Genomic DNA, 23,071 nt, shown 5'->3' on the forward strand with positions numbered 1-23,071 from the left:
CAATTTACAGTCCGGCCAGGAGAGGTCAGAGTAAGGCCTCGAGTATAAAGGATGGTCTGTCAGAGCTAAGGCGTGTGTGGGAAACTTGGAGGTTGGAACTCTACTTTGTATCTTGCATGACTAATTTACATATAATAATACAATATAACTACCAACAGTGTGCTCTTGACTCCCTAAAATCTCGATACTTGATTATAGTTGATTAATTTATTGTTTTATTAATTATGGAAAACAAATATTTCTGAGGTTGCATTATTACCTTGTTGTGTTGAAAAAGTTGGCGGGCTAACTAATAATTTTCAATCAAACAAAATTAACACTTTTATTTAAATTTTAATTGTACAGCAAATGCAGCAAAGTTATAAACATGTTTTGGTGTGGGTCAGATTCTGCTAAACACATAATGACAATCAATGTTACTAAAGTAGCATTATGATAAAACATGACAAAATATAAAATGAATATAAAATTAACTGAATGAATAAAGACATAGAGACCATCAGTAGTAACATGTACAATGTATGTACAATGTACAGTGTACAATGTATATACTATGTACAACGAAAAACCCACAGAAACATAAAGCTGAGATAAAGTTTGTTGATGTGCAGGATGTTGCTCCAAATTTATACATGCTGCATACTGACAGACTCTGTTGGGTTACTGGAATACAGTAATTAAGTATAACAGAGGATTAATAACAGTAAAAGCTGTCATCTTGATATCAAGTTGCTCATTGACAGTTATGAACTGACCTCCAGTGCTGATATCACGGGTTCCCTGCTCTCTTTATCAAGGTTGGTTCGGGGTTGCTAGTGTAATAGGAAGGATCACAATTAATACAAGAACAACAACACCAACAACGATGAGACCGATCACAAGAGGATTCTTCAGGATGTCCGCTGGACTTGCGCAGGGTTGCGAAGAATTCATGCCTGGCGGGAAAGTCAGACATTCACAAGATATTTTCCTCACACAGACACTTTTAATAAAGAGGGATTCATTTATTTTGCAGACAAATTTACCTTACCTTCCTCTTTTTTGCTCATTTGTGTCCTCTTATCTGGCTTTGTCCTACTGTCCGGGTGATGTTTACTGGAGTAGACTGTGGGTTGTTTTTTAAGGAGTAAAACATCTTCCTCTGCTGGGGCCCTGTGCTGGTCCCTGGTGAAGCTTGAAACTTTCCTTCCATTCTCTGGATGACCCTCCTTTCTGCTGTATTGAGGCCTGAATGACTCTTTGTCCCTCTCTTTTCTATCTTGAGTTTGTCTGTTTTCTTTATCACCTGCGCTTTGCCTGATTTGTCTTTTGTGTTCCACTTTGTGTCCCATCTGTTGATCAAGATGACCGGTTTCAGCCTGTTGTTCTCTCCCCTCATCTCTCTGACTCCTTGAGGCTTCATGTAGAATAAAAAAAGTTATATGTTGATTATTTATCTGTAAATGCTACATGCTTTGAGGATTGCTCTATGCAATTTTGTGATCTTACCTCTGTACAAGAGCAGATATGCAGTGCAGGATCTGTTGAACATACATATTGAAGTTATTGTTTGCACGAAACAGCAAAAAGATGAGAACATACAATAAAGATTTCCAGATAGACGATAGAATATATTGTAGACATTGCCATTAGAGTCTCACCATAAGGTTTGACTTGGCACTTAAGCTGTTCTGAAGCTTTCAATCATATCACATGATCTTCTCAACAACTTTAGAGGTGATATTTGGAGAATATGGACAAAGTCTTCCACTATCCCATTAAAACTGGGCAAACAAACCATGTCTGTGGATGACTTTGAGAAGCAATTGACAGCCCTGACACCTTGTGGTAACATTGTCTTGTCAACTATGTCAGATTTGATCAAATGGAAATAATTGAACATTTACTTGTGAGTCCTGGTTTGTGCAAATGGTTGTTCTTTAACCTGCAAAAACAAGAGCAATGTTCAACAAACATCAATCTAAAATTGCAATTCTGTGACGTTTGTCAAACTGATGGATGAGTTGAATTGACCCTGACCTTTCTGACATGAGCGTCATCAAACTCATACCAGGTGTTGTCCTCAGACAGGACGGTGGTTGTGTAATGTCCACCTCTTATACTGCCCATGTGATCCACCATCCCATGCAGTTTGAACGTCTTGTTCTACAACGAAGAACACAGTCAGGAACATGAAAAGATTTTAAAAGCAGTTAAGACCATTGAAATGAAAACTCAAGAACTACTTTTCCTTACCTTCAACTGTAATTCACGTGGCACTTCCACACAGCAGTCTGATTTGAAATATGACATGGTGCTGTAGTCGATGTCAAATCTCTTGAGGAGAAGTATCAAGTTCTGGGGGAACTTTGTCATCTTACATCCCTAAAAAACACAAAAGGTATGATTGTAAAAAAATATTAAAAGGGTTCATTTGTGATGCTGCAATCAGTCCAATCCCACAGGTATTTTGAACGACCTTATAATGTTGGAAAATCACTGCCACTTTCCTGCAATTTTACCAATCACGTTGATTTCCAATGGGTTCCACCAATCATAATAGTCCCCTGTGCAAATCGTTGAGCCATACATGTACATCAGCTAACCTTTCTAGTTTGACAATTTTCTTTTGGTCTTGCTATTTCACTGCAAAAAACACATCTAAAAATATTACAACATGCATCACAGCATTTTCAGAAAAGCTGATGTGAAACCAGACATTTTTGCTGCAAAAAACCCCTGAGAACATTTGTTCAAGTCAGTTGATGATTGGAGACTTACACTTGTTGCCTTTCTTTTCTTTTCACATTCGTTGCAGTACACCATGTTGTCTCCAATTAATGTTTTTGTCTGGAAAATCCTCTCAAAGCCACTTTCCTGTAGAAACACAATTGTTGCATTAAATAAAACACACTGAAAACACACTGAAAATACACTGACCTTTTGGTATTTATATGTAGTTATGTTGTCACCGGCAGTTAGTTCCAGGTGAATGTTATGTTGCAACAGTAGCCCCCTTCCCTTGTCTGTGTAGGCAGCCGTACAGTGCATTCTGGTAGCAACGTTTGAAAGACGGGGCGTTGTATTGACCGCTCCTCGATAGCATGAGGCTACGATCAGGGGTCATGGCAATTCTTTTAAGGACTACTTTTGCATTCCCTAACAATACTTATTACCCGCTGTTGCTTCTGAGCTGCATTATAAATCAAACACACAGAGAGTCTCTGGGTCATTGATACATCAACAAAAACAATGCAAAGATTCATTTATTTATGTATTTGTCCTCCTTCCAGACTTCTTGACTCTGAACTATCTGCTCACCACACTGAAGGTTGAATCTTGGGTATCTTTTAGTGGCAGTGGAAGAGTCCAGAAAGGATTTGTCTCTTCATTGATGATGTGGCCTTCGAAGCACTTCGTTGAGTATGTCAGCTCTCCTTGGAAAACCTTGAGAGAGATATATCAGTTACAGTACAACATTCACATTTACTGACCTTTAATTTACACTTTTTCATCACTAAGTGCTCACCTTAGAGGCCCGTGGGCTGACCTTCTGTAAGATAAACTGCAGGCTTTCAGCAGCATCACTTTGTTGATTAACTGCAGAATGATTCATGAGATTTAATCCAGTATACTCAATCCACCACAACATACAGCTGCTATATGACAGTCCTCAGTGTCCTATTGATCACTGGTCAACTTACCATTTTTAATATCAAAAGCCTTTGTGATGTTTTCCGTTCCACATGTTGTTTCTTTCAGTTTTTTAAAGATGTTCCTCAGCTCCTTGTCTGTGGTCTTTTGTGGATCCAACCTTTAGGAAGAGGGAAGTTTATTTGATTACAAGCTTTGGACACTACCAGCATGTATATGTTTTCTAATGTTAGAGACCTGAATTGAAGCAGATGTATCACTATAAAATGCTCTCTGTTAAAACTTGTCATATATGTCTTGCTTCTTTGCTACAGATGAAAGCAGCTGTTTCAAACCTGTCGTGGAAATCTGTGGTCATGAAGAGAACTTGCAGGACACTGTTGAGGTGACATGTGTTTCCTTGATTATAAAGGCCATAATGAAGTCTCTGTGGCTGAGTCACTTTAAAGAAAGAACAGCACAGTGTCATTACACCATCTTCATTCATTTGTAGATGCTACAATATGATAAGAATGTGTTAAGAAAATAAAATACAGAGGAACAAGAGACCACGATGATTAATATTACAGATAATTAAGAAAATATTTAGATAATATGGAATTACTGATGAGCTGCTGCTGTTGTCTGCAAGTTTACTGTATGGACATATCCATCATCCATCTTCTTTTACTTTTAATTTAATAACAGCCTACAATAATCTTTACCTCACCTAAAGTCTCCATTACCTTTTTGTTTCCTCTTCTCTGATGCAGCTATCCCTTCTTCCAGGGGTCGTTTCCTGGAGTCACTCATCTTTCCTCTTGACTCTCCACCTGCAGATAAAATGTGATTTATTTTATTAGGTAGACAAACTAATTAAATCCCAGTTATGCAAAATGTTGTATACAGTCTGTCTGTGCCTCCAGTTTTTGACACAAAAAGCCTATTCAGGTTACAGTGTCCATCACTGTGAAATCTGTCTGCATTTCTTGTTCATAGAACTGAGGGATTGCAAGACATTACGATAATTGGTACACTGAAATTATCACCTATCCATACAGAATGTCACAACCAGACTTAAAACCTTCTGTTGTGTAGTCTAAAGTCCAACAGGTGGCGCCACACGTCCACTAGTTTATATTTAGATGTCAACCGGAACTTTTAACAATAAAACAATCATTGCCAAAAACAAATATAGGGGTCAAACCAAAGCAAAAGAGTGCCTGATTATAACTGGTCTCAACATACACACATATACATTATTAGAATTACTTTATTGGCCTGTGATGACTGAAACCATCCATACTCCACATCAGTATTTCTACTTGATGCGGCTTTTAACTTCTCAGACCCACAACTGTCAGTGTCTGAACAAGCTCACAGTGACCTAGTAAACTCTTAAATACTCCAGTCCAGCTCCTAAAAATATCCTCCTAAGTTATCAAACACACAGAAATTCTCCAGTGGCAATAAAGAGACATCCAACAAGGATAGGCTACTCATTAATAATCTATTGAACTTCTAAAAGGTCTTCATTTTTATTTTGACCGATTTCTTTAATTCTAAAACCCTACCGATGATAACAAAACACGATAAATATCTGCATGGACACAAAATGAATTGAACGACTTTAAAACAGCAGGACTGGGGATACTTCAGCTGTGAAAAAATAAAGAGAAGACTCTGGTTATACTTACAGGCGGCTGGTCGTCAGAGAAATCAGTCAGGTTCAGTGGAGGATGTGGCTTCCTCTGTGTCTTGAGCTCACTAACAGCCTTGCCAATAAAAATATGTAGTTAAACCTGCTTCATTCAGAGGATCCGAGGATCAACATTTAAATGTAGCTACCGAAGAAAGTGTCTTCTGTGCTGGTAAAGAAGAAAAGGGAATTAGGTGTTAGCCTACCCGGTGCAGATTTTCTGTGAGAGACAATGAGAGCCTCCTATTGGCTCGGGAGGGAACGTCAGAGTGAGGTCATGCTCTGCGACTCTTTTCCCATCAACCACCAGAATGAAGAACAGCTACATTCCTGTGGTTGTTGTTGTTCTTTTTTTTCATTCCAGTCATTTTCAGTAAATCAAAAACACATCCTTGTTCCCTTTTTATACACCTGTTGACAGAATGTAGTCCAACCACATTCAGGTATGTGCAGTAGCTCGTCTCCTGGACAAAACTCTCTTAGCTTCAGTTCAGTGTTTCTCACTTGCTCACTCACTCACTCATAATTAACTTCACAGTCTTTGTTAGGACCATTTTTAGCAGCTAATATGGTGGATGTCATGGTGTTCACTGTAAATCTATAAACCAAGTCATTCAAGATGTCTCAGTCATCTGTGCAAGTAAACATGGTGACTGACACACCCAGTTACAATGAAGCATCCGCCAGATTCATGTCAAGGAAGAAGAACCACCTGACTGGCAGGAATGATGACACACATGTTGCTTGGGGTGATTTTATTTGACAGAGGAGTTGTTCGTGCTCAGTTCACTGCATTTGCTGCACGCCTAATTCTATCCACATGCTGTATTATCATCTCTTTAACATAGCACACAAACTTTATTAATGCTCTCCTCACATCCGATACTTGTCTGATTGCCATCAGACGACACTGAAGCTGCAGGTTTTCCCCCTCTCTTGTGTTCCAGGAAGTTTCCCCAACAAGCCAAATCGTTGAAATAATTCAGTGACGACAAATCCAGCAACTGAAGTGATTATACAACAACCTCTTCATGTCAGGTCCTGAGCAAGCAGGCAAGCAAATGTAGCCTTCTAAACCGTAAAGACAGCTAATTTGAGAAATGTACTATATTTTCTTTTTAAAAAGTAGGCCTACTATCGTCTTTTTATGGGTGACAAAGAGCTGAGGGAGTTTTTATTCTTTTGTCAAAACTGTTTTTTAAAGAAGCTGTCCATCAGCCAAGAGGTGAGTCATGATAAGTATCTAGGTCACGCAACTAATTATCCCATAAGTAGGCTGTTACTTGGCCTGGCTATTTGGATTATTCAGAAATAAAATGTTCTTTAATCACATTTAATGACCAGTAAGGTAACATTGGAAGGATATTTGATCAGTTCCAAATCATGGTTAAAGGGGCACTAGGAAACTAAGAACTAAGAATTTACAGTAGATAATTATAATGGAAGATTTGAGGCACTAGAGGCATAAGAGGATAATGATTTAAAAAGCCGCGTTAGCATGTTGTTGTAAGACTAGCCATGTACTAATAAAGGCTTTTTAAATCATTATCCTCTTGAGTATAATGATCTTCTCTTATAAGTTCTACTTGGATCCCTAACCTGAAGAGCACCAGATGGTAAATGGTCTGCATTTTTATAGCGCTTTTCCAGCGCAACAACAACTCAAAAGTGCTCTACAATACATGCCACCCATTCATACACTGATGACGGAGGCTGCCATGCAAGGCGCCAACTGCTCATCAGGAGGTTTGGGGTTCAGTATCTTGCTCAAGGACACTTTGGCATGCAGCTAGGGGGAACCGGGATTCGAACTGGTGATCTTCCGATCACTGGACGACCCGCTCTACCCTCTGACAGCCGCCCCTTTTTTTCCCACACCCAAGCAGCACTCCATGCATTTTTTTTTTTATTTAACATTTTACAGTATTAAAGAGGTAATAATACAACCTCAAAAACATAAATTTTTCCCATAACTAATAAACAAGCTGTTCTCAGAGGTAAATAAGGTCCAAGAACACTGTTTGAAAGTAGAAAGGTGGCAGGGTCCACCACACAGAAACAAAGTAAAACAGTACGAGTGTTGTCCTTTAGGGTCAAAAATCGGTCGATGAAGATCTTTCTCTTCCCAAAACCACATAGTGCCCCTTTAATGTGACTCAAATATGGAGTTGCTATAGTACCCCTCTGAACACACTTAATTAAGCATTTAGAGACACTGAGCTGTGAGATGAGAACACCTTTAAGTCCGATAACATATTATTTGTTTTAACGGTTCAGTTCTTTTTCTTTATATCTCATAACATTATTGGTCTAGCAGTGACCAGTGTCCAGAGTGTGTGGGTTGTTTTCCTCCTGCGTCCGGTCCACATCAGAGGCCTCCGTGTAACTTCAGCACAGTTTGGATGGTGGACATGTGTCGGATGCCGTAGGAGGACAGCAGGGATGTTTCCTCCAGCCACCCGGTTCTGAAGATTATCCGGATGTCTTCCTCTGAGGAGAAAAACAAAAGCGTTCACTCATGGCTTGTTTACCATAAACATATATTTTTACTCCTCTAAGGAGAGACTGTAGAGAAGATATAGAACTTTATAAAACCATCTTTACAGTGTTTACTAGTAAATTACCTAGTAGACTGTTGTTTCGTTTTTTGAACACCATGTTTATCACCTTTGCATCGGGAGATCTGCATAAAATTCCGGTTAAAGGTGCAATACGTAGTTTTGGGGAAGAAATTGTAATCAGAAGAGAAATGCAGGGGCGGTTCTGGGGGGGGCCAACAGGGGCCAGTGCCCCCGTAACTCTGAGTCTGGACCCCCCTGTGGCCCCCCTGACAGGGAGTCTGCATTAATAATACAATGACAGATTTCTTGCAATGATTTTGTACTGAAGGGAAAGGCAGAAATAAAGTGTCTCAGCAGTTTACTACCCAATCAAAATTGCTGAAATCGTAAACACTGCTTTGTCTGAATGAGGGATTTATCCTTTTTTCCGGGTTGTATGTGCCCCCTAACAAAAAAGCCGGCCCCTACCTGGCCCCCCTATTAAAACTGGTCTAGAACCGCCACTGGAGAAATGTCTTCACGGACTGATGTTTTTATGCCTCAGCAAACTAAATAAACAACCTCTCTTTGTTTTCACAACTGGATCAACTGAATAAACAAACTGACCTTAAAGGACAACACAGTTTACGTGTGGCGGACCCTGCCACCTTTCTGGGACCTTATTTTCAGCTTGATTATTCAGTTATGGAAAACAATAAATATTTCTGAGTTTGTATTATTACCTCAGTGATATTTTGAAGTTTGAATTTCTTCTACAAAACAACATAGTGCGGCTTTAATTCTAATGACAGAGGGAGTTTTTGAAATCGTCCTCTTGAGCCAAAGAAATGAGATATAAAGCGCATTGTTCAAAGAAGAGGGAAGATACACGTACTTATCATTAGCTCCCGAGTCAGTTTGTCTTTCAGCTGCATCACGGTGATCTTCCTCAGCTGCGCCTCGCTGTCGCACAGGTCGATGATCCTCTCCTGTCCTGTGGGTGAATGCACTTTCAGCTGGATTCTCATTTTGCCACAGAGCCCGTTCAGTGCGACCACTACCCTCTCGACTCCGTGCGCGCTCCTCAGGTGTGTGCGTTCGGGTACAAACAAGCCTCCAAATAACCTTGAAGTTAAACGTCGCATCGGGGAAACTCCAAATCACATGACTTCGGGGAAACCGTGAACGCCTCACAGCCTCGCGGTAATAAGGCAGGGCAGTCATCAGACGGCGTTTCACAGGAGAGGTTAAGCATCGGGAGCCGACATGGGAGGCAGATTGTCCAAACGCAAGGACAGGAGACGGAGAGGAAATGTCGGGACGAAGCCAACATCAGGGGAGAAGTGCTACGACCCAAAGGACCGCACGCTTACATTTGTAGACGGAGAAGATGAGTTAGACTGTAAGTACAATTTAACATTTCACATTCCCTTTACTATTCATTTTTTATTGTTATTATCATTTATTTTTTTACACACCTTACTTACAGCTGCATCCTTTTTCTTGTGTGTTTCTCACAGTTTTGTGTATCGGCTACAAGTCTCGCAGAGCAAAGATGCCAGGCTGCGGTCATGCTGTCACTCCGATGTCTCTCACCGATCATTGTCGCAGGTTGTTGGACGAGGTACGATGTTCAGATGTTTGCACCTTCACCGTGACACTTACAGACGTGCTGGTGAATTCTTTCATTTCTTGAGTGGAAAGCGGCTGCTTGTTAAACAAAATTTAATTACATCCAGGGCTGTAGACAGGATTTTTAGACATATCTATGTCCTGCCCAGTTAGGAAATTAGGAAAAAATATCTATGAAAATGAGACTTAGCCTACTTGTATTAAACTTACTTATTTGCTAAAAATAACTTAAACAAAAACAAAAACGTATAACTTATAACTACAACACTTTATAGTAATAATCACCATACATGGCACATTTATAGTTATTTTGCTGTTAAGAAACAATAAAATGCTTCATAAAAACATTTATTGAGTTATTGTAAAGATTAAAAACATCAGTTGCAACTCAGCTACAGTCCTGGTTATATAATAAAACATGTTTAAATATTAAAAAATAATAATAATAAAAGACCTAATGCGACTCCTCAGCTGACAGACGATACAAGAACTAGATTTTCTTGGGAATGGTACATTGATAATGACAACCATGAAAGCAACAGTGGGCAATGACAATGGACAATGGCATTTGATACAGTTTTACTTTGTTTATTTATGGCGGACCCTGCCACCTCTCTAGCTTCAAACAGTGCTCTGGGACCTCATTTTCCTCTGAGAAGAGCTTGTTTATTTAGTGACAGAAAAATGTAATATTTCTGAGTTCATATCATTACCTCATTGTTGATATTGTAAATATTAAAATTCTAAGTATGAATTTCATCTCAGATACTACACAGTGCCCTCTAAAGGTTTTACTTTGATTGTCTTTCAAAGGGCAAGTCTGAATTTGTGTGCGGCCAAACGAACTGTAACGTTGAGTGGTCCTTCGACGAGGTTTCTAAGATGGCTCTTCTGACTCCAGAAGAAGTGGAAGAATTTGAGAAGAAAATATTCCACAATGCTGCGAAGAATTTCTTGGACATCAAACAAGTAAGTGTGTTCTGCTTTTAGGATTCAAAAATCCCTATTAACAATAAGTAGTTGTTCAGCGACCACAACAATGCATTTGGAAAAATCTCGTTCATTTTCCATGTGGCTTCTCTTCACAGTGTCCTGGTTGCAAGTCTCGTGTGGTGAGAAATGATCTCTCCAATCTGAACGTAGAGTGCCCGGTGTGCACAGCTAGCAAGAGAAGGACTTATAGGTTCTGCTGGCAGTGTTTGAGGGAATGGAAAGGTCCGGCTCCTCGCTCAGACCGCTGTGACAATGACGACTGCCCAGATCCCTTGGAGACATTGAGGAATTGTCCGAACATCGTCTTTGAGAGTGTGAAGGGGGTCAACGGCTGTCCCTCCATTCGTGCCTGTCCCACCTGTGGTATGCTGGTGGAGCATAACAAAAAACAGTGTAAAAGCATGGTCTGTCGTCGGTGTAAGGTGAAATTCTGTTTCGTGTGCCTGAAAAAAACCAAGGACTGTCTGCAGTACAACGCATACAATCTTTGCCCCACTGGTGTTGCACCCAGACAGAGATCTATACCTGTGTGGTGCAGGACATAGTTTATTGGATACTGTCATCTGAAAATACGCAACTCTTTGTCTTTGAATGTGTTCTTCATGATGCCGATCATCACAGTTGTCATTACTTAGTAAGGCATTTTACCCCATACAAGTTTCCAGTAACACTTAAGAGCCTGAGATACTTTTTGCACCTTTCTAATAAAAGTTGTCACAACATAACAACATGAGAATTTCTTCCTTCTCAGTACAGCTGAAGCATTTGCATCATGAATTTCTTGTCATTTTGCCTCAACTTCCTTAATATTATCTCACAGTACACCGTCATTGTGATATCCATAATGTATTTATTAAATCAATCATTGTCACTTTGTTTCCACCTATGCTTGTTTTTCTTTTTACAAATCTTTTGTTTATAAATATACTTTTGGTTTGTATTTTAGCTCTGTTCAAGGGTCTGATGGGGTGAATAGGTCCTAATATGTGCCAAAGTCAGTCTGGGAAATATCACAATGTATAGCTCTTGTTGAACTATACTTCTTTACTTGTACTGTAGAGTTAAGAAGACAGCAAAGGGTAAAAACAGGTAAGTATGAAAGTAAAACTCTTCTGGGAGCTTTGGTTAACTTTTAATATGCCATTGCATGTTATTGACATTGTATGAGAAAATGTGTTATACTTTTTATACCAGACGAATAAATATGATATGTAAGTAAAAGGAGTTGAAACGACTGATAACATATGAGTAAAAATGTTGAAGGCATTTTCATGTGTTGGCTTATCCGGATATGAAATGACCCCTAACTGGATTATGTGTCAAAGTTTAGGAGAGAGAACAAGTTATCGCTCAATAACCAGTTGACAAAAAATAAATTAACTGTCACAATGAAAGATATTATGACTCAGAAAGACATGTACTGTAAATCTTTCTTCTGTCTTCTTTATACATTTATGATGAGATAGCTACATATATTCTGTTATCTGAAAGAAAAATATCACAATAAATGTAATTTGAATTGTATGAATATTGGTTTATATTTCTAATATCATCCCAACAGTGTATCAGTGTGTATGAAAATCAGATCATCAGAATTAAACAAAACAAAATAACTCAAACCTCCCCTGACAGCCATAAGCATTATATTTTCTGTTCTTTTCATTTTGTTTGGGTGTAGCCTTTGATTTTACGACAGTTGTGTAATGTACATTATGACAGTCGTTTGTTTCAAGTTTTTATTTCAAACTGAACATGGAAAATTCATGCAAATCTACACATGGTGGTCAACCACCTCAATTCCATAATAGTCTGTTCATACACTAATTATGTTCTTGATTTCTTTGATATCTAGTTAGATTTTCTGCACCTGTACAGGATACAATGAGTGCTAAAGTCAGACCTCTCCTCCTCCTTATATTAAAGGGGCACAATGTAGTTTTGAAGAAATTCAAACTCAGAATTTATCCACAATATCAATGAGGTCATGATACAAACTCAGACATATAGTTAATAGTTAATATATTTTTTCCATAAGTGAATAAAAAAGCTGTTCTCACTATAAACATCAAATGAACATATATTTACTATATTTACACATATAAACAAAGTAAAACTGTATTGTTGAGGTTCTCTCCTGATTAATCTGTCTTCCCCAAAAGTGAATAGTGCACCTTTATTAAGATTTCATAAGGTGTGCTGTAGACTGAAGTTGTGTTCTTGTGAGCTTGTATTCTGGCCGGATCGAGCAGAATTTACCCCTGATTGGAAAGAAAACATGAAATCAATTACAATTTCACAAATGTGTTATGTAACACTGAAAGTCATAAAAAACAATTAAGAACTCAGGTCAAGCTTGATGGCAAAATCTTTCTTTCGTCAATCTATTCGCACCCATTGCTCAGTCTAATGAGTTATAAATTATATGTTCTTCTTCAGTATCAGTGTCTTTTTCTCCTACTTTTCTGCTTCGTCTCCTTTCTTAGAGAATTGTTGTTTCCACATCTGGCAGATTGTCTGAACAGGTCACAGCAGGCTTTCGATTTTCTGCGACTTGGCAGTGGAGGAAAAGTTAAATATTCAGACATGATCAGTATCAGTGCCAGTAAGAATAAAATAAATCAATGCAGTGTATACTCCAGATTAATGTAGCCTTGGAAAAAATATACCTTTGTATTCTTTTTATAAGTGTATTTTAAATGGCTCCCTTCATTTACAGTTACTGATTTCATTTGCTCACCTTCATCTCCTCCAGCCTGAAGTCTCTCTTCCTCCCTTTCCTTTCTCATCTGTCCCTCATCCTCTTCATGCCCAATCTGTGTGGTTTCTTCATCATCAGTGTTTCGTTCGTTGCCATTTTCTTGATGTTCTTCATCTTCTTTCTGTTCTTCGTCTTCTTGCTGTTCTTTGTCTTCTTGCTGTTCATCTTCTTGCTGTTCTTTGTCTTCTTGCTGTTCGTCTTCTTGCTGTTCTTTGTCTTCTTGCTGTTCGTCTTCTTTCTGTTCTTCGAAACCGATATCCCCTTGTTCCCCCGCCTCGCCTGTCACACCTCCTTGCTTGGTCTTTTTAGACATCTGAGACTTTGTGTCTTTGAAGAGGAAGAAAGACGACAAAATGAACAATATGATGATAATCGAATCAATGACGAATAATCATATTTTTGTGATGTGCAACCTGGCACCTTTACAGCGGCTTGAAATAAACCAATTCTGCCGCACATTGATGGGCTCTCTTTTGCTTTTATTTATTTTTTCTATCCACCAAGTGCCCTGCTATAATCTACATTACCTTTTTGCTTCTTCTCGGGTGTCATCATTTTCAATCTTGGTTTGATCTTCTTTCCGCTTGAACGTCCCCCTGAAGACAAAAAACTTTGTCAAAGCTTATTCTACCGAGCAACTCATCTTTAACTTTCTTTAACTTCTTTCATTCTTCCTTTCTTGCAGGGTATCGGAGATATAGAGGCCTTCAAGTGGAGGAAATGTACATATTCTGTAGCAATCTGTCTATAACAAATGATAAATGAATACATTAAATGTTGCCTTACCTTTGTCCTTCCCTCTGTACACCAGTAGATATGCAGTGCTGGAGCTAATGTACAACCATTTGTAGAGTAACAAAAAGTTAACAGCATTCAGTCATCAAGAAACAGAAAATTCAATTGGATGTGATAGAATGGGATCCATTGAACATACTTGTAAATCTTCTTAGCAGACGGTTGTCCTACAGCCTGCACCATTAAGAGCCACATTTAATCACATCATAATGTGTCATTCATCGTAAACATCAAGTTCTGTGTCACCAGTGGACGAGTTAAATCATCGCTCACCTTTCTGACGTGAGCGTCATCAAACTCATACCAGGTTTTGTCCTTCTTGGACAGGATGGTGGCTGTGTAATGTCCACCACTTAGACCACCCATGTGATTCACCATCCCATACAGTTTGTACGTCTTTTTCTGCGATGAAGAACACAGTCAGGAACAGGGGAACGAGTTCAACGCAAACCCTAGAAACACAAAGTAACTTCCTCTTGCCTGTGCCTTTAGTAGGCTTGTCACTTCCACACAGTGGTCAGATTTGACGTGTGACATGGTGCTGTAATCAAAGTCGAATCTCTTGAGGAGCAGAATCAAGTTCTGAGGGAGCTTCGTCATCTCACATCCCTAAATAACACAAGAACGATCATTGGACACCACAGACCGTTTGTAAACAAACATGTAAACTCTTGAATTGACTTCCTATTACCATTTCTGACTACTCACACTCGTCGCCTCTGTTTTCCTTTTACATTTGTTGCAGTACACCACATTGTCGCCGCTGAACGTTTTGGTCTGGAAAACCCTTTGAAAGCCTCTCTCCTGTAAAAACACAAACGTTGCAATGATTTATTTATCACTGCAAAACTTACCAGCAGGTTCTGAGATTGTACCATAATAAGTAGGCAGTTAAAATTATTGATAAGCACTTTATACATTAAATTAGGTACAGATATTCTGCTGCTCTTTTCCAGTACATAAGAGGGGCGTCTGTAATGAGTCGAAAAGCTAGCTGAAAGGACAAGCAAACATGTTCCACAACCTGGCAACCCAAGACCATCTGACTGATTTATGATCTTATTCTTTTCTTAAGTTGCTTCCACCAAACACTTCACAACTGTATTTAAGGTGTGTTCAGCTTACTAACAGCATTTTTTCCATCTTAGGGCCAGTAGTGGTTTTTACAGTCGTGGAATAAATGAAACCCAGTCAGAGATTGAAAACAAAAAAACAACACCACACAAACAAAATACAAAACAAATCATCTTCAATATGTTCCAGAAAATAACAAAAAAATGAACTCAGTCTGAAGGTGAGCAAAACAGTTGGTACACACATTTGTAATATAAAATGATTATAAAGGACCTTGCTTTTAACTTTACCAGTGTGCGATTTTCTAAGGACCATGTTGTTTTCCTCCACGTCTCATCGATTCACAATAACACACTATACTGAAACATTAATCTACAAATCTCTGAGATTTCTCTGCTCACCACACTGTAGGTTGAATCATCGGTATCTTTCAGTGACAGTGGAAGAGTCCAGAACGGATTTGTCTCTTCATTGATGGTGTGGCCTTTGGGGCATTTTATTGTGTATGTCAGCTGTCCTTGGAAAACCTGTACATTAAAATGTCTTTCATTACAAAGCATTCCGATTTGTCCCCCTGTAAATAACACCGTAGATATTATAAGCGCTCACCTCAGAGGCCCTTGGGCTGACCTCATGTAAAATCATCTCCAGGCATTCAGCAGCATCCCACAGTTGATTAACTGCAGAGTGAAATTCATGGAATTCATTCATGAAATTTAATCCAGAACACTAATTCCACTAAAACAGCTGCTATGTGACCTTCCTTCATGTGCAATGTTTTACTGTTGATCGCTGCTCAACTTACCATTTCCAATTCTCAAAGAGAAAGTGAGTCCTTTGGTGTCACATGTTGTTTTTTTCAGTTGTCCGAAGATTTTCATCAGCTCCTGATCTGTGAAGCGCATTTTTGGTTCCAACCTTTGGAAAGAGGGAAGTTCATGTACTGACTTAATACTGACTGAATGCACCAGTGACAACATCAATTTTGGAGTGTCATTAGACGAAAGAAGAAGAAGAAAAGGGAAGAAGAATACATTTTGTAACCAATGTAGCCAGTGGCGGTTCTAGACCAGTTTTAATAGGGGGGCCAGGTTGGGGCCGGCTTTTTTGTTAGGGGGCACATACAACCCGGAAAAAAGGATAAATCCCTCATTCAGACAAAGCAGTGTTTACAATTTCAGCAATTTTGATTGGGTAGTAAACTGCTGAGAAACTTTATTTCTGCCTTTCCCTTCAGAACAAAATCATTGAAAGAAATCTGTCATTGTATTATTAATGCAGACTCCCTGTCAGGGGGGCCACAGGGGGGGTCCAGACTCTGAGTTACGGGGGCACTGGCCCCTGTTGCCCCCCCCCCAGAACCGCCCCTGAATGTAGCTTGATGCTGTGATTGCAATGTCTGATGTCTGAGGTGAAAACAATCTACTTTCACTCTACAAAACAATTAATTTTATTTTTGCAAATTCTTAGCCGAAGAAAACAGCAGTTTCAAACCTGTCATGGATCTCTGTTGTCATGAAGAGAACTTGCAGGACACTGTTGAGGTAACATGTGGCTCCCTGATTGTACAGGCCATGATGAGGTTTCTGTTGTAGAATCCCTGAAAAGAAAGAGACACCCATCAGTTCACCATCTGCATTCATTCACACATGTCAGATTATAGCAGGAATATGGAGAATGTTCAGAAATTCAGAGCAGCAGGAGACTACATCAATCAAGGTATGTATTGTCCATATTTTGTGTTTTGCATTCGCCCCAATTATCAAACAGCCCACCTGATGCTCCAGATGGCCAATTCTTTCATTGGCCATATGTCTCACCTCTGATATGAGGTAATGTGGCGCCACGTGATTTGTTGTCTGACTGGCCCAAAGATTGACCAGCCTTCAAGGTTTCATGCAGGTGGCCATCTTCCCTCATGGATTCCAGGCTGAAGACAAGAAAAGTTTATCTCATTTAAGTCAGGCGTTCAATTCCCATGTCAGTCTTACAAAGTGTTACTTGTTCAATTCCTCCAGATCATCAATATTTTTATATCGTCATATGACACACACCATTTTCTTTTTGTTTTCTTCTTCTCCAGTCTAATTGCTAAATACCTCTTCCTTCCAAATTCTCCATCACTGTGAAATCTGGCTGCCTTACCACCTGTAGAACAACACCAAAGGCCTTATGACATGCAGGCCAGCTCAAGGGGGGGGCGCTATTCCCTCACTTGCTCATACTAACTCTTCAGACACTACACTAACTCTCGATGTTCAACAAAATGTCTTCATCACTAACAACAAAATGTACGCAAGTTACACCAGAGCAAAAAACAATTGAGTGGAGACAATGTGTCTGGATTTTAGATGTATTTTAAAAAACAAATCGTATTGTTTAATATGAGAGCAAGTTCATTAAGTGGCATTTAATTACTTAAATCTCACTATTTATGCTTCAAACTATACAGCTGGTCTCTACTCGGTGTGGCTTTTACCCTCTCTGGCCCACGACTGAACATCCCTGTATAAACGATGTGTTAATGTATAATTTCAATCCAGAAAAAAAAGAATAAATAAATAAAATAAAATCGAAAATGAGCTTTTTCTGCAACAGTTGCTGCCCGAACGTCTCTCTTAATTGTAAAATTACTAAAAATGATCCAAGAAGACATGATAATGAACCTATTGATCAGTGCCATTCATGGAATATCTACAACAGCGATGCCACGGAATGATGCTTTCAATAACATCTGGGAAAATTCAAAACTCGTAACTTACTCTGTAACCTACTCAACCTACACAGCATTTGCATTGCATACATTAATACATCGTACGATATTCACCAGTTTAATCAAACGGGTAAATGACTGTTCACAGCAATGATTGAAAAAAAGCAAAAAAAAGCAAAAAAAAAAGGGCAAATACTTATATTCAAATCACTTTAAAACAACAAAATTAAAGCAATGTTAGCTGTAAATAATTGTTTTCATGAATCATAATAATAATCATAATAATAATAATAATCATAGTAATCTGTAATACTTTCTGAACTCGGTATTTTCCAGAGATATTGATGGCTGACGAGCAGCCAGTAATCAATATTACCATACACCTGCTATATTCTAGGAACTCTGCTGCAAGCCGCTCTAATTTGATGAAAATCTTGAATCTGGAGTTACCCTGTTTGGTTTTTCCTTTCCATTTTGCAGAAAAGCCCGATCAAAACTTCTGTCGCTTGGACAACGAACCATGTTGTGACAGCAATGGGCCGGATACACCGCGTAGACCCGCCCTGCAGGATCACTGACACAGCTGACCTGGAAGCTCATGCTCATCTTTTCTTTTCTTTTTTTTCTTTTTCTTTTTTTTATCCACCACCAGAATCTAGTCCAGTTGCATTACTGTGATTCCAATCAGTTACAGGAAATCACGGACGCAACTGTGTTCTTGTTTTATCTACCTGCTGGCAGAATGCAGTCCTGCCACATTCAGGTACGAGCGGTAACTCAAGCTGAGTGAAACACTTTCAGTTACATTTACAGGTCAGCGTTTCTCATCAAAACACAATCGTGACTGAGTGCCAGCACAAATAAGACTCACATTCTGACCGGATCACATTGTTGATATTGTATTAAATATATTCCTGACATGGGCAACACTTTATAATAACCATCATACATACCTTATTCGATTTAGTTAAGCAATTCCATTGTAAAGAAACAATTGAATGGGCCATACATCAATTGTTGTTAAAAACATCAGTTGCAGCTCTCTGATGGCCATCCGCATAACTTTTCTTAAATGGACCACACAATATCTATCAACCATTTACAAAGTATAGAACTCCAATTGTAACTTTACAATAAACAATTGCTGAACAATAGTTTATAAAGCATTTCGCAGCTTGTTAAGCACGTGTGATAAAAACCATCAGTTAGAAATGCTTCATTTATTGTTATGTTACTGTTAAGAAACAATAAAATGAATAATAAAACATGTATTAAGTAAGTTTTAAGGTTAAAAACACCAGTTGCAACTCATCCAAATAATCTTTATAAATGAACCACACAGTATATTATTATTATTATTATGCACATCAAGTGCAACTTTGTGCTAAACAATTGCTAATAAGTAGTTTATAAAGCATTGCATTGCTTATTGACAATGAAATAACCATAACTAAGGTTTCATTAACCATAAAGTTGCATTTTTTAATCAAATATAATTGTTTATTTAAATAAATTGACAGATGCTATAACATGCTGCTAAATATATATATCAAGCCATCAAAGACAGCAAAAAAATACAGAGGACATGACCCCATCTGAAGATGCTTTACTGTTCTTATGAGAGTGCTGGTAAACATGTTGATTGACACACCCAGTTATGAAAAACGTCCACCAGATACCTGTCAAGGAAGAGAAAAAAACAAAAACCACCTGTTTGGCAGGAGTGGTGACGCACATGCTCAGCTCAGCAAATTCGAGGAATTTACTGAACCGAACATTCCCCTGGGTCCAAACAGGTTCTGATTCATTCTGGCTTGAGTGTCTTTCAGGGTAGTTTTATTTAGCACAACACAATGAAAAGAAACCGGTAGTACAAGATAATATCACAACCATGACCAAGCAGAGTTTGACAGAAATGTATTTTGCCAACATTTATTCTGGCATGAATCAGTGATCCTTCTCTAAATTGCATCAGATTGTATTATAATCATTTTGTGCCTTTAAAACATGTATCTAATTATCTATTTTTTGACAACATCTTCAGTACCATCAGCCTTCTATTGGTATCAGCAGGCCTAGTGTTGTTACAATTATAAAGCAAACTTGTAAATATACACCCACAGCTTCCCTTACACTGACATTTTCCCATCTGCTCCATTAACCATTGTATTCATTATTGTTTCCTGTCATTCATATAATTGCATTCTGCCTTCTGGTACCTATCATTAAGATTTATTCTTTCTCTTCTCTCACTCTTTTGTTCCAGTCACACGCTCACATACCATCTTCGGATCAGGTGACTTCAGGGGAAGAAAAGAAAGACAGGTCACACCTCAGGCAGACTATCCCTTTAAAGTGGAGCAGTCAGTCTACCAGTCATTTTTTTTTCCACATGAGAGTGTAGCACACTGAGCCAACATGGGAGGCAAACTGTCAATCGGACGGAAGAAGAATGAAAACAAAAGAAAAATTAAGATTAGACTTGAACCACCCAGAAATGAGGCTCCTGAGTTGGATTATGAAGAATTTGATGTTTCGACCTACAGAGACCAATTTGCGTCTGACATATATGACAATGTGTCTCTTGGAGAGGACGCTGTGCCTCACTTATATGACAATGCTGATCATGGAGACAACTTTGTGCCTGAGGACAGCAGCAGTGGGACAACCTACGAGGAGAAATGTTATGACCCACAAGACCCCACGCTCAGCTTTGTAGATGGAAAAGATGAGATGGACTGTAAGTAGATGAGCTGAACAAATAAGAGCTTCGATTACAGATGAGTTATTTTACCTACTGATTTATAAGTATTTAATCAGGGCTTGTGTTTGTCTCACAGTTTTGTGTAACGAGTACAAGTCTCGTAGAGCGAAGATGTCCTGTGGTCATACAGCCACTCCGATGTCTCTCACTGACTGGTGTCTCAGGTTGTTGGATGAGGAGGTATGATGTTCACACCTTCACGATGAACTAAACTTACTAAACTGGCAAAAATGCAGAGCTTAAGTTTCATTTAGAGTTTAGTTAAATCAAAAACATTATATCTGGGCACTTTGCTCTTGACTCTGACGTTGGTTGATAGAAATAAACCATAAGGGCAATAGTTGGAGCTGCTGGATTTGAGCAAAATTTGCTCAATATTCTCCTTTGTCACTCTGATTCTCATTTGAAGGGCAAGTGTGAATTTGTGTGCGGTAACTGTAACGTTGAGTGGCCCTTCGACGAGGTTTGTAAGATGGCTCTTCTGACTCCAGAAGAAGTGGAAGAATTTGAGAAGAAAATATTCAGTAACGCTGCGAAGAATTTCTTGGACATCAAACAAGTAAGTGTGTTCTGCTTTTAGGATTCAAATGTCCTTGATAACAACAAGTAGTTGTGCATTCTACAACAGTGAATTTCAAAACATCTTGTTCATTATTGTCTTCACAGTGTCCTGGTTGCAGGTCTCGTGTGGTGAGAAAGGATCTCTCCAATTTGAATGTAGAGTGCCCGGTGTGCACAGCCAGCAAGAGAAGGACTTATAGGTTCTGCTGGCAGTGTTTGAGTGAATGGAAAGGTCCTGCTCCTCGCTCAGACCGCTGTGACAATGACGGCTGCCCAGATCCTTTGGACATCTTGAAAAACTGTCCGGACATTGTCTTCAAGGATGTGAAGGGGGTCAACGGCTGTCCCTGCATCCGAGCCTGTCCCACTTGTGGTATGCTGGTGGAGCATAACAAAAAACAGTGTAAAAGCATGGTCTGTCCCCGGTGTAAGGTGAAATTCTGTTTTGTGTGCCTGAAAAAGAACAAGGACTGTCTGCAGGACAATGCATACATTCTTTGCCACACTGATGTAGCGCCCAGACAGAGATCTATACCTGTGTGGCACAGGACATAGTCTGTTGATTGAAACTTGTAATCTCATAAAATAAAATACAGCCTTTTTTTGGTTATTTATGTTCCGTCTTTGTTCTCGAGTTGGAAAAATTCTTCATGATACCAATCATCATGACTGTTATTACTCAGGCAAAAGCTGAACCCCAACAGCTTTCAAAAACAGCTCAGATTCTGAGATATTTATTTCAACCTATACATTCTTTTTTTGTGTGTGAATAAAATTTTTTGTTTGTCACTCACACATTTACAACAATTTGTAAAAAGTAAAATCTGAACTGTAGTCATGTCTTATGATATTTGTAATGTTTGAAACTCTGTGTATCCTGCTTATGTTGGATATGTCAGTATCTGCTCATTTAATATTTTTCAGTATTTTCAGAGCACTTGATGTTTTTTTTTTTAATATAGCCTCTGTTGTGTTGCTATGCCAGTGCGTTTTATTATGTACTGTTTGAATGTTACTTGTCGTTTTTTTTTTATTTTTTTATGTGAGGTAATATTAGTAGAATCCATTTTCTGTGCACGCAAGTGAAGACAAATATCTGCATTTTATACACAAAAGGTAAACAATAAAGTTTTTTCCTCTTGTCAGCTTTATCCTGAAGATATGTGATACCTTTTCTTTCTTTTTCTCAAAGAACAGCAACTAAAAAGATAATAGATGAGGACAATAAGGACTGACACAAGGCCATATTTCCAAATAAAACAACCCATAAAAGGACCAGTATGGTGTTACACTTAAATTGGAATGTTAGCTAGTCAGTGGTGAATGCTAACATTAGCTTTTGTCTCATTGAAGCTTACGGGTTATCGGATGTTGTTTCACCTTGAAATATCCCTCCAGATTTTCACTAGCCCTTGTCAGGAAGTGATTGAGGCGCCAGAGTCGCAAATTTGCGACACACTGCGGTACTGAACTAAACAGCTGTTTTCTCCCAATAGAGTGTTACATGTCGTTCATACTCCCCACCACTAGTTGGCAGACATCCTATACTTAGACCTTAGCTAATAAAAACGTCTTGCTTCAATGCAAAATGTTCGAGGAAGTCCCATGCAAATTGTCGGGTGAGAGATCGGAGACAGTGCGCCAGGAAGCCATTTTGCTGAAGGGGCATTGCTGGATTCAGAAGTTATTGAGACGAAATAAACGACAATGGCATGCAAAAAGTTGACACTTAGGGAAGTGATTGAGCTCCTATTCGGTGATTCTGATTCTGAAGTGGAAAATCTAGCTTTGGGAGATGACGGTCGGTTGATTAGTGAGCTTGCTAGTCGCGGTGCGTCTTTGCATAGCAATGGCGGTACCGCGCAGAGCGAGGAAAACGCACAAGCACTAACACACGATCCTTTGCCCAATAAGTGGGAATGGAAATGAT

At 38.9% G+C, this 23,071-nt stretch overlaps 5 protein-coding genes across 6 annotated transcripts in view; 3 read left to right on the forward strand and 2 right to left on the reverse strand.

Moving 5' to 3' along the window:
* LOC115590542 (uncharacterized) overlaps positions 1–23,071 on the forward strand; it is a 518,602-nt gene that overhangs the window by 53,491 nt on the left and 442,040 nt on the right. The window lies entirely within an intron of this gene.
* On the reverse strand, positions 309–5,546 carry LOC115590553 (ubiquitin carboxyl-terminal hydrolase 47-like). 2 transcript variants are annotated; one of them, XM_030431949.1, is made up of 13 exons: positions 5,310–5,544; positions 4,359–4,445; positions 3,969–4,074; positions 3,684–3,793; positions 3,509–3,579; positions 3,301–3,426; positions 2,761–2,856; positions 2,236–2,364; positions 2,020–2,145; positions 1,887–1,924; positions 1,489–1,520; positions 1,031–1,396; positions 309–935 (listed from the first exon to the last, which is right to left on the reverse strand). In XM_030431949.1, exons 2-13 carry the CDS (start codon positions 4,423–4,425, stop codon positions 793–795), a joined length of 1,410 nt encoding a protein of 469 aa, XP_030287809.1. In that variant the 5' UTR covers positions 4,426–4,445; positions 5,310–5,544; the 3' UTR covers positions 309–792. The 2 variants fall into 2 exon arrangements, with proteins under 2 accessions (XP_030287809.1, XP_030287810.1); XM_030431950.1 differs by having other exon boundaries at positions 806–935; positions 1,026–1,396; positions 5,310–5,546.
* Positions 9,100–11,201, forward strand: LOC115590563 (probable E3 ubiquitin-protein ligase RNF144A-A). Its single transcript, XM_030431965.1, has 4 exons — positions 9,100–9,253; positions 9,372–9,475; positions 10,297–10,452; positions 10,572–11,201. Exons 1-4 carry the CDS (start codon positions 9,118–9,120, stop codon positions 11,019–11,021), a joined length of 846 nt encoding a protein of 281 aa, XP_030287825.1. The 5' UTR covers positions 9,100–9,117; the 3' UTR covers positions 11,022–11,201.
* Positions 12,530–18,353, reverse strand: LOC115590552 (ubiquitin carboxyl-terminal hydrolase 47-like). The gene is made up of 15 exons (XM_030431947.1): positions 18,267–18,353; positions 16,924–17,033; positions 16,598–16,703; positions 15,909–16,021; positions 15,713–15,783; positions 15,505–15,630; positions 14,738–14,833; positions 14,510–14,638; positions 14,303–14,431; positions 14,169–14,203; positions 14,021–14,064; positions 13,762–13,830; positions 13,214–13,561; positions 12,935–13,026; positions 12,530–12,734 (listed from the first exon to the last, which is right to left on the reverse strand). The coding sequence occupies exons 1-14, from the start codon at positions 18,287–18,289 to the stop codon at positions 12,956–12,958; spliced, it is 1,470 nt and encodes a 489-aa protein (XP_030287807.1). The 5' UTR covers positions 18,290–18,353; the 3' UTR covers positions 12,530–12,734; positions 12,935–12,955.
* On the forward strand, positions 20,215–22,125 carry LOC115590555 (probable E3 ubiquitin-protein ligase ARI5). Its single transcript, XM_030431952.1, has 4 exons — positions 20,215–20,556; positions 20,657–20,760; positions 20,990–21,139; positions 21,247–22,125. The coding sequence occupies exons 1-4, from the start codon at positions 20,235–20,237 to the stop codon at positions 21,694–21,696; spliced, it is 1,026 nt and encodes a 341-aa protein (XP_030287812.1). The 5' UTR covers positions 20,215–20,234; the 3' UTR covers positions 21,697–22,125.

The sequence above is a fragment of the Sparus aurata genome, chromosome 10, assembly GCF_900880675.1.
Source record: "Sparus aurata chromosome 10, fSpaAur1.1, whole genome shotgun sequence".
Classification (NCBI taxonomy): Eukaryota; Metazoa; Chordata; class Actinopteri; order Spariformes; family Sparidae; genus Sparus; species Sparus aurata.

What these genes read in the sequence shown, in the direction of transcription:
- LOC115590553 (XM_030431949.1), bottom strand. Translation starts at nt 4,425, where the DNA reads ATGAGTGACTCCAGGAAACGACCCCTGGAAGAAGGGATAGCTGCATCA. An exon ending in ACCACAGATTTCCACGACAG is followed by an intron (nt 3,794 to 3,968) that starts GTTTGAAACAGC and finishes CTCTTCCTAAAG; the next exon opens with GTTGGATCCACAAAAGACCA. An exon ending in CACGTGAATTACAGTTGAAG is followed by an intron (nt 2,146 to 2,235) that starts GTAAGGAAAAGT and finishes TCTTCGTTGTAG; the next exon opens with AACAAGACGTTCAAACTGCA.
- LOC115590563 (XM_030431965.1), top strand. Translation starts at nt 9,118, where the DNA reads ATGGGAGGCAGATTGTCCAAACGCAAGGACAGGAGACGGAGAGGAAAT. An exon ending in CGGAGAAGATGAGTTAGACT is followed by an intron (nt 9,254 to 9,371) that starts GTAAGTACAATT and finishes TGTTTCTCACAG; the next exon opens with TTTTGTGTATCGGCTACAAG. An exon ending in GTCGCAGGTTGTTGGACGAG is followed by an intron (nt 9,476 to 10,296) that starts GTACGATGTTCA and finishes TGTCTTTCAAAG; the next exon opens with GGCAAGTCTGAATTTGTGTG.
- LOC115590552 (XM_030431947.1), bottom strand. Translation starts at nt 18,289, where the DNA reads ATGGAAAGGAAAAACCAAACAGG. An exon ending in ACAACAGAGATCCATGACAG is followed by an intron (nt 16,022 to 16,597) that starts GTTTGAAACTGC and finishes CTCTTTCCAAAG; the next exon opens with GTTGGAACCAAAAATGCGCT. An exon ending in CTCTTTGAGAATTGGAAATG is followed by an intron (nt 15,784 to 15,908) that starts GTAAGTTGAGCA and finishes TTCACTCTGCAG; the next exon opens with TTAATCAACTGTGGGATGCT.
- LOC115590555 (XM_030431952.1), top strand. Translation starts at nt 20,235, where the DNA reads ATGGGAGGCAAACTGTCAATCGGACGGAAGAAGAATGAAAACAAAAGA. An exon ending in TGGAAAAGATGAGATGGACT is followed by an intron (nt 20,557 to 20,656) that starts GTAAGTAGATGA and finishes TTTGTCTCACAG; the next exon opens with TTTTGTGTAACGAGTACAAG. An exon ending in TCAGGTTGTTGGATGAGGAG is followed by an intron (nt 20,761 to 20,989) that starts GTATGATGTTCA and finishes TCTCATTTGAAG; the next exon opens with GGCAAGTGTGAATTTGTGTG.